The 9,424-nt window shown below is 37.2% G+C and overlaps 1 protein-coding gene across 2 annotated transcripts; it reads left to right on the top strand.

Moving 5' to 3' along the window:
- The first annotated feature begins 1,565 nt into the window (after nucleotides 1-1,565).
- Nucleotides 1,566-8,650, top strand: LOC121234964 (dual specificity protein phosphatase PHS1). Of its 2 annotated transcripts, none has more exons than XM_041131130.1 (11): nucleotides 1,566-1,890; nucleotides 2,039-2,127; nucleotides 2,201-2,368; nucleotides 2,812-3,016; nucleotides 3,737-3,913; nucleotides 4,060-4,220; nucleotides 5,057-6,146; nucleotides 6,822-6,968; nucleotides 7,103-7,330; nucleotides 7,681-7,838; nucleotides 8,055-8,650. In XM_041131130.1, the coding sequence occupies exons 1-11, from the start codon at nucleotides 1,819-1,821 to the stop codon at nucleotides 8,419-8,421; spliced, it is 2,862 nt and encodes a 953-aa protein (XP_040987064.1). In that variant the 5' UTR covers nucleotides 1,566-1,818; the 3' UTR covers nucleotides 8,422-8,650. The 2 variants fall into 2 exon arrangements, with proteins under 2 accessions (XP_040987064.1, XP_040987063.1); XM_041131129.1 differs by having other exon boundaries at nucleotides 6,813-6,968.
- The last annotated feature ends 774 nt before the right edge of the window (nucleotides 8,651-9,424 follow it).

The following is a 9,424-nucleotide window of genomic DNA, read 5'->3' as shown; positions in this document are numbered from 1 at the left end:
CGTGGGACCAACAACAGGAAAGGGAAAATAATATTGATTGGGGATGTATAACAGTTCTTGATATTTGGGAAACTACTGTACCAACCTAAAATCAAATCCCTAATTTAGGGATCTGGATGGGAGGGGGTTATTCAATTTCTCCCAAATTTTTCTCCAAAATTTAGAGATAACTGGCATTTTGGAAAGCATATGAGAATGCTCTAATTTCTAGCAATCCTTCAGAGTAGAGCATACCTGGTTATCTATTTGTATGGGTTGAAGTATTCTACTATGGCATCACCCAGTTAGGCCTCGTTTGCATTCAAAGTCCACTTCAACTCATCTCATCTCATCATTACAACTTTATCAAATTTTCATACAAAATATAATAAATAATTCAACATTTTCAAATCCCAAAATAACTTTTTCAAATTTTCACACAAAATATAATAAATAATTCAACTTTTATTCTATTATTCACAAACCATCTCAACTTATCTCAACTCATATCTAAATCCAAACCGCTCCTTACCTTATTGAGCACGATTTGGCCGTTGTAACTTGTTTGGACTCATTTCTATAGATCCCAACCTTATAAAGATACAATCGGTTGGGTTTTCATATTGAGCTTGACGTCTTTATGGGCTTTACTCTGGGCCTAGACGGTGTGTAATGCATCGTTATATTCTTTGGTGGCTTGTTGTCATGTGAATCCCTCATGACTTTGCCTTTGCTTGCCAGCTAGCCTTTCCTCGCCAATGATATATATATTTGTGACCAAAGGACAAATCCTTTGGTCCTATACCTTGGTTTTATTTTTATTTTTTGACATTTTGGGGTTTCTCATAGCTCTATTCATATATTTTATTACTGTATTAAGGAAAATAATTTAGCCATAAAAATATCATACAACAGTAAATCTATAAACTAACGTGCATTGATGTGGTGCATTAGATGATAAAGTAAATTTTATTGTAAAGTAGATCTAACAGATCACATGAAGCCACGTCAGATTATGAGTTTACTTTTGTATAATCTTTTTGAAATTATGCTACTCAGCATCCCACACCATACACTATATATATTTTAATTTTTATTTTATTTTTTATTTTGATAAACTAATTGAGCTATAATATTCATCATCTATACACCACATACTTGTTATGATAAAAAATTAAAAGAGATGTGGTGTGTGAGATGCTAAGTAGAATTATTGAAATATAATTTTTTTTTTAGTTTTATGCTCCACCAATATATTTTCATATTTTTTTTCATATCAACTTTTGAATGAGCTTAACTGTTCATGTTAGCATCCCACACACCACACTTCTAATTTTTTTTTTTCTTTTTCTCATAACAAGCTTATGGTATATGAATGATGAGTAGAATAATTTAATTAGTTTAACATGAATAAATAAAATAAAATAAAATATATATGATGTGTGATGTCCAAAACCTATTATATTATACCAAATTTGGAAAATATTAATAATGGGAAGATGTGATGTCAGGAGGTGGGGGTGCTGCGGCTAGGATGATGTAAACATTAATCCTAAAAACAAAGCAAGAAAGAAAGAAAGAAAGAGATGATGATTATGAGACACGCTGCTGTGTTGGTATCCTTGAGGCAAAACAAACACTGCTGGTCTACGACAATGGTGGGTGTGGCCCCCACGTCCTGAAAAAGCTCCACTCTCTCTTCTCTTCTCCCTCAAAAAGAAAAGAAAAACAAAACGAAAAAGCGACTGCTTCTACTTCTACAACTACTGCTACTCCGCTTTTCCTCATCGTACTTTGACTCCTCCCAAGAAAGAAAACCAAATAAAGAAAATTACAATTATGGCGAATGACCAAAAGCCGGACCCTCTTCTTCCTTCTCCTATCACCAACTCTGTCTCCCTCCCCCTCCAGGTATTTTTGTTCTTTTAAAAACAAAACAACTAATATCTATCTATGTATATAACTGTGTGTGGATCTAGCGGTTTTCTTTTGCATCACATACACATGCTGAGATCGCTGCTGGATTTGTCTTTGCTCTGCTTTTATGCCGGAATTGCAGGCTAAAGACGAACACAGGGAAGACTCCGAACTCGAACTCGGATCCGACGATCCTTACCCTCCATTGCCCTTCTCCGTCACTTCCCGGGTCAGTTTATGATTCATTTTGCAAACATCTAACTTTCTTTCTTTCGTTTCTGTTGTTCCAATAAGAAAAAACCGCAATGCAGGTATTGGGAGACATCGCGGCGGGGCCGGCGTTTAGGTTCACCCAATGGCTGGAATTGGTCCGTAAACGCACCGCCAAATATCGCTCCTCTGACTTCCCCCGCCTCCACCCCATGCCTTCTTCTCCTCCTTCTCCTTCTCCTTCCTCTCCTTCTTCTTCTAGGTTCTTTCTTAATTTTCTCCTGCTGCTTTTTGGTTTTACTTTTTTATGAGATGATCGGACTGTTTGGATTAATAGAACTGAATGACAAATTGATTTCTTTCCATTGCACGAAAAAAAGTAGAATTCTTGGGAAATATCACCGATTTAAAGAAAGAAGTTATTACTTTGAACTGTCGCAAATGAAACATTAATTTTCAGCAGACTGTAAAGCCAATATTCGTTGCAAATGTTACCGATTGTACTATTTAATTTCCTTGATTCCCTGCACTATTTTCATCTATTGATTTAGTTATTGCAACTCATATCCCTTAGTACGTAGGCAAACAACAGATATTCAGCATAATGTCACGAATTACTAGTGAACAAGCAATTTGTCTCGTATTTATTTTTGTTTGTTTCACATTGTTATTGTCGCGTGTAGTCATCACGGTTTTGCAATTCAGTGCTGCGGAAGTCATCGATGATCCAAAGAGGCCTCTGCCACCTGAGCAGACCGCGGAGACCAGTTTGTGTGAGAGGCTTGGTAAAGCTGCTATGTTGGACATCGAGTCACCCTCTTTCTCTTGGGACAGGCTTTCCTCGCTTCACCACACCGAGCATAGTACTAGCACTGAACATTCTGAGGATGAAACAAACAAGGCCCTTGAGGTATTTGGTTAGCATATTGAAGTGGTATGTTAATTGAATCTATGTCAGCATATCATAATTCAATAGACGAGCATCCAATGAAAAGAATACTTTCTTGCGTGTGTTTTCAATTGTACGCATAAAGTTGTCTCCTCTAGTTTATGTTTGGCAAGTCCTTCATTTCCTACCCTCAAGTGTCGGTGCATGGTTACACACGGGGACTTTTAGCTACCTTTCATATTTTCTGTACTCGGTCTTATAAAAAGTAAAGATTTTTACACTTGGTGCTTCCATCAAACGCTTATAGTTGGAAACCATTTAAACTATCTCCTAAGGTCTTATAAAAAGTAAAGATTTTTACACTTGGTGCTTCCATCAAACGCTTATAGTTGGAAACCATTTAAACTATCTCCTAACCTAAACATATATCTATATGCCATACCCATATATAAAGGAAATCCTTTCATGGATCCAACTTTGAATTACCAAATATTCCTAACAAGCTGATAAAAATGTCCTTTTGGCATATCATCCAAGTGATAAAGTCAGATAATGTTCCCATATATATATTGAAAAAAATAAGTCATGGCACCTCATCCTACTCAACTGCATATCAACTGTTTCTAGCTAGAGAAGGCTACAGGATCTCCATTGTGCAGGTTTGCCATATCTAAACTTGTTGCTACATTTCGTTACTTTCTAATTGGCTACCTGAGCTTCTCTTCTGTTGTGCATATATAGGTCACTGTGAATTCTGGAGGAGTTGTCTTCTTTGCCTTATTCAACCAGCCTGGGAATGATGATACTTCTTCAAAGGAAGCAGCAGCTGTTATAAAGATATCATCATCAAGAATGGCCACACAATCTGAACGCCTTGGCTATGAATTTGCAAAGTGGTTAGGAGTCCGAACTCCACAGGTTGCACCTTGTTGTTACTGTAGTCATATGATGTGTACCATCTTAGGCAATTAGGCTATCCTTGCCAGAAGTAATTCCATTTGAAATTTCCTTTTTTTTTTTTTTTTTTTTTTTTTCTGAAAATATATATTTTTGATATAACGCAGGGCAGAGTCATTCATAATTCTAGTTCAGAGTGGCTCCAGATAAAGGAAGCTGCAGAGAAAGCAAGAGATGCAGCAAGTTCAGAAGGAGATGAAGTTGGGGAAATGACTTGTTCAGAACTTTTGGAAGCACTTGAACTTAGCAGATGCCTTTTCTTTATGAGGTGCAAATGGAACTCAGACTATCTGTGAATGAAGTGTAATAGTATGGCAGCATGGGATATGCATTTTTGTGGGGGCAAAGACAATAACATGAACCTATCTAAGTAATTGTTCATCTAATCACAGTCCTTTAAGTGTTGGTTCAGTTAAGTGATTTTATGCTCTGTATTAGTCTATCAGGTGGTTGAAGTTATGTGACTGAGCCAAGTGTCTTAGTGCTCTCTGCCATAAAGGTGATCTGTTTCTTTTAAACCTACATATATGTGTGGTCTACTTTTGGAGGATTTGCGAATCCCTCCTGCTTATGCTAAAACTTTCCAAGGCCTGCCTTATTTTATATGGCCGCCTTTTATTGGGATGTATGATTAAACATAAATTGGGATAATCCGCTAAAATTATGGTAGAGCAGTATTAGTAAAATCAGGAAATATCTTATTCATGATCTAACTTCTGTACATGTACACATCATAATTCAAAGTTGGATCCCTAGGCAACTTGTTTTGCTTGTTGGATTCACGTATTGAGGCAACATTTACTTTAGATTTTCCAGATTGAATATTCTGCTTTTGATTTCTTATCATTTATGTTGACAATCCTGCGTTTTGGACCCTTGAGCCTGCTTTAGCTTTATTAAAATTAGTAAATATTTGATAAAATAGAAAATCCTACAGTTTGAGAAACAACCTCACTCAATGCCATTGTTAAAGTCCATGTAATACAGTTGACTGCAGTTTGAAGAGTTTTATATTTCTTAATTTTTGGCAATGCAAAACATTACCTAGAAGATGTGTAGTTTTTTTTTGGGGTGTTATGAAGACTGAATGTTTTGATTCTGCAGTTATGTGCATGGATCTCCCTTGCTGGAGAGCTCAATTGCATTTGAGTCACGGGAATATGCTGAAAAAACAGCATCCGCTCTTGGCAGAGTCTTGATGTTGGACCTTGTCATTAGAAATGAAGATAGGCTCCCTTGCCGTCGCCTCAGATGGCGTGGAAATTCTGCAAATTTGTTGTTGGCTGACAAAATGGCCTCTGCAAATATGGACGCACTGGAGGAAGCATTTGATTTTGCAATCAAACGATACAGACCCAGGGTGATTACAGCTCTTCAAAAAGAGAGAAGGGCAACTTCTCTTGATGGCAGATTGAACCCTCATAGTTTAAGTTTGGCATCACAGGCCTCTGATCTTTCTGATATCACGGAATCGCCTAAATCTAGTGAGAAGAGCCAAAGAAGTCAGACATCAGACGAGTCCGTGTTTTCTGATTTTCGTATTCTGGCTATTGATTCTGGTGTCCCTCGTAGACCTCCCGCTGGAAAACGTGCAAATGACCAGGCCAATTATCCTAAGTTGGTTGAGTTACTATTTAATAGTTCTGAGTACTCATCTAACCTTCTACATGACATAACAGGAGGCAAATTAGGGTGTCCTCCATCCGAAGATGCCAAAGTGGCATCTGATATATCTGCAACTGAAATGACCTCCATTGTTCATGAATTTCGTAATGGGTTCCGAGCTGCTCTTAGGGACCTGCAGGGGTTTCATATATTACTACTCACACTACACCAGAAACTGGAAAGCTTATTACGAGCATTTTTGCATATTATAAATAAAATGTCCTTCGGGGAGCCTGACAAAGAAGATTTAGTGGTTCCTGAGTCACCTTCACAGGCTGCTGGAGGTGGTCCTTGGCTATCGCCACAAAGTAAGGAACGATTTATCAATGAAAACCATCCAGATTTATGTGATTCAGAATTGCAGAGAACTGGTCCAAGGTCATCATCTTCAGGAAGTAAAGAAAGCTCAGACTCCAGTTCTCCAATGTCACGGGAAGGTTGGCATGGAAAGTATTGCAAAGGAAGTGGGGAGCCTGTTCGAAGTCTGCGATTGACAACAAAGCTGCGTGACTTCCATAAATTTGCCAAGGTTGGTAATATACTTATGAAAATGTTTTTTTATGATTATTTAGTTCTAGTGGAAATTTTAATCATTCATGGCGTGGGATGATATGTGCTTTTAATATTTTTGGGTAGGTTTTATCCTTTGAATTTGTGTACTCTATGGATGAATCTCAAATGGACAGTAAATGGCATGCTTATCAATTTTGCTTCTTTTAGAGAAACTGAGACTAGATATCCTGCAGGGATGTTTGAGCCTAAAACTGACCAAACTGGATAGTACTGAGGATTCTACCTTGGCTTTAATGTATGTGTTTATGACCTTGATCTATGGCATTTACATGGGTGTTATTTTTGTTAACAGCTTTAAATTGCACAAAGTATGAAACATGACAAGTGGAAAGAGTGTAGTAATGAATGATGGAACTCGTAGCTGCATATTCATTTAGGAGTTACTTATTCTAACTATACTTGGTATATGATAGTTCTTTAAATGTAATACTAAATTTTCCACCTATGTGTGGATTAAAAAAAAAAAAAAAAACTAGAAATGGAAGGTGGAAATAAGAGTGTCTGTGGATTGACAAATAAATCAATAGATGGTAGAATGTGGACAATAGTGTGAGTATTGCATGATATATTAGATCTCTTGTTTTTTCACTCCTAATACTTCTTTGTCGGATTTTGTTGTAAGCATTCTCAGATTGATGCTGAATCAAATAAAGAGTTGGAACAGTGGAATGAAATGCTAAGAAATGATGCTGTTAGGATCTGCCAGGAGAACAATTTCAACACTGGGTTTTTTGAGGGTAGTGATAATAATAGTGTTGTTGATGCTTATGAATTGAAGGTAATGTCCTGTTGTCCTGTTCTTTTTCTTATTTTTATGCAAAAGTAAAATTCTTTGGGACTTTTCTCAGTGTGTTTGGGTATGCATTTTTATAAAGAGAGTATTTTCCATTTTTTAGCAACTCTAACTTTCAGGTCAGACTGGAGCACATTCTCGAGAGAATTGCATTGATATCTGAGGCTGCAAATACAGAGAGGCCATCTTCAATCACAAGTAGCCTGTTCATTGGTGGGGCGCTGGCTGCAAGATCTGTATTCACACTGCAGCACTTAGGAATTACTCACATATTATGTTTGTGCTCAAATGAAATTGGGCAGTCAGATTCTCAGTTTCCTGAACTATTTGAGTACAAAAATTTTTCTGTAAGGGCCTTTTCATTTCTTTTCTACTTAGATTTTGGTCTAGTCTGTTGAAAATGGTTCCAACTCATTTTGCATGTCCAGTTAGATGTGGCTCATGATGTTTTAGTTACCTCATCATACACTTGAGCATTTTATCTCTCTCTCTCTCACGAACACAAAAGAAGCCCAAAAGAGAGAATTTTTTTCCTACTTACCTTGTGTTGAACATAATAACACATGCTGATATAATATTTAAAATGTTGATTTGTTTTTAGATCTTATTTTTATGTATTAGTAAGATCAAAGGTTTTGCTGATTATGTAACTCAATTTCCAATATTTTTACTAATTGTACTACCTACACTTGAACAGATATCTGACAATGAGGATACAAATATTAGCAGTATCTTTGAAGAGGCTTGTGATTTTATCGATCACGTTGAACAAATAGGGGGGAGGGTTCTAGTTCATTGCTTTGAAGGGAAAAGTAGAAGTGCCACCTTGGTGATAGCTTACTTAATGCTCAGGAAGTAAGTGAAGAATATAGTCATACATCTTAGAATATAATTTTGAGAATACTATCAAGGTCTCTCTTTTGGTAGCCTTCAGATCTCTCCTGGCAGCTGCCTTGTGCATCCATACGTGATATTGAAATATGATTGTGCAGATATCTGAAGGACTTATCAAAAAGTGTAGATATCTGAAGGAAGCTCTGTTTTTTAGAACTCTTATTTTCTGTGATGCAGGAACCTAACTCTACTAAAAGCATGGAATGCCCTCAAACAAGTTCACCGCCGAGCCCAGCCCAATGATGGCTTTGCTAGGATCCTTTTGGATCTGGATCGGAAACTACATGGGACAGCATCCATGGAATGGCAACAACGAAAGCCGATGATGAAGGTTTGCCCCATTTGTGGGAAGAATGCCGGTCTGAGCAGCAGTTCACTTAAGCTTCATTTGCAGAAATCACACAAGAAGCTGTCGTCAGGAAGTGTGGACAGTGGCATGACCATGGAAATACAAAAGGCTTTGACGGTGCTCAAAATTAGCCGAGGTGGGAGTGTAAGCCCTAAAAACAGGCAGTCTCACTTAGTAACTGATGAATCAGATTAGCAAATCCCTTAATATCTATCAGAGTTGAACACATATAACTTCCAGGGGTATAAACTGATGTTTTTTGTCCTATCCAGATATTTTGTAAGTGTCCCTAACGGGGCCTGGTAGGTTTAGTTTTTTGTTCTGCATTGGTGGTTTGCAAATAACAAAGTATAGCCTCTTGGTAATATTCTTGCATAGGGGGTAAGAAACACAATAATCGAAGTAAGCCATATTTTGCCCGAAATAGGTACTCTGTGTTTCAATTTGAATGTAGAACATCCACCACCAAGAGTGGTGGCTTAATGGTCCTTGTCCCTCGGTTACTCCCAAGAGGTTTGGCATGCACTAGGTCTTGTGTTTGAATTGGAATATAGATTCCCCTCAAGTTATTAGTTTTAGCTGTCTAAGGATCTATTAAATCCCTAGTAGAGATGGGGTTTAAGCTAGGGCTCAAAACCAGTTTGAGGGGGCGCTTGTCCAATTCCCATAGGGATATCTTCTACTATGGTCACGATAGGTAGGAAAGCTTCCAATTTTCCCCTCCTATCCTTTTATATTCTGCCAAAAAAAGAATGCAGGACATCTAAAACACCTTATATATACATAATTTCAAGCGAAATGATGATAATCCACATCCCCAAATAAAAAGTTGTTCAATTATGCCATAAAAGTCAGTGATTTGCCTATTTGGGATCTAGCTCTACATTTTGTACTAAATTCCCAAAATTGACATATTGCCTCTGACAAAAGTTAATAAAATCCCATTTTGATTGTTAAGATTGATTGATGAAGAATAAATAAAAATAGTGATATGATCCAATCTTGAGAATTGGCAGGTTCAATCTGCAATATGGTCTAACATTTTTAATTGAGTGCATGCATGCATGTTCTCCATGCATATTTTGTTTAATGTTTTTTGGTTGTATCAATCAACCTTGCATTCTAAACAATATAGCTAGGTAATGACGTGCACATCACGAGTCCTGGAGAATGATATCATTCGCTCTGGCTTTAGGTT

This window comes from Juglans microcarpa x Juglans regia, chromosome 6D (assembly GCF_004785595.1).
Source record: "Juglans microcarpa x Juglans regia isolate MS1-56 chromosome 6D, Jm3101_v1.0, whole genome shotgun sequence".
In the NCBI taxonomy this organism is placed as follows: domain Eukaryota; kingdom Viridiplantae; phylum Streptophyta; class Magnoliopsida; order Fagales; family Juglandaceae; genus Juglans; species Juglans microcarpa x Juglans regia.
Note: the sequence above shows the minus strand (reverse complement) of the source record. Positions and strands in the feature narration are given on the sequence as shown.

What these genes read in the sequence shown, in the direction of transcription:
- LOC121234964 (XM_041131129.1), top strand. Translation starts at nt 1,819, where the DNA reads ATGGCGAATGACCAAAAGCCGGACCCTCTTCTTCCTTCTCCTATCACC. An exon ending in AGATGCCTTTTCTTTATGAG is followed by an intron (nt 4,221 to 5,056) that starts GTGCAAATGGAA and finishes TTGATTCTGCAG; the next exon opens with TTATGTGCATGGATCTCCCT. An exon ending in TTGATGCTTATGAATTGAAG is followed by an intron (nt 6,969 to 7,102) that starts GTAATGTCCTGT and finishes TCTAACTTTCAG; the next exon opens with GTCAGACTGGAGCACATTCT.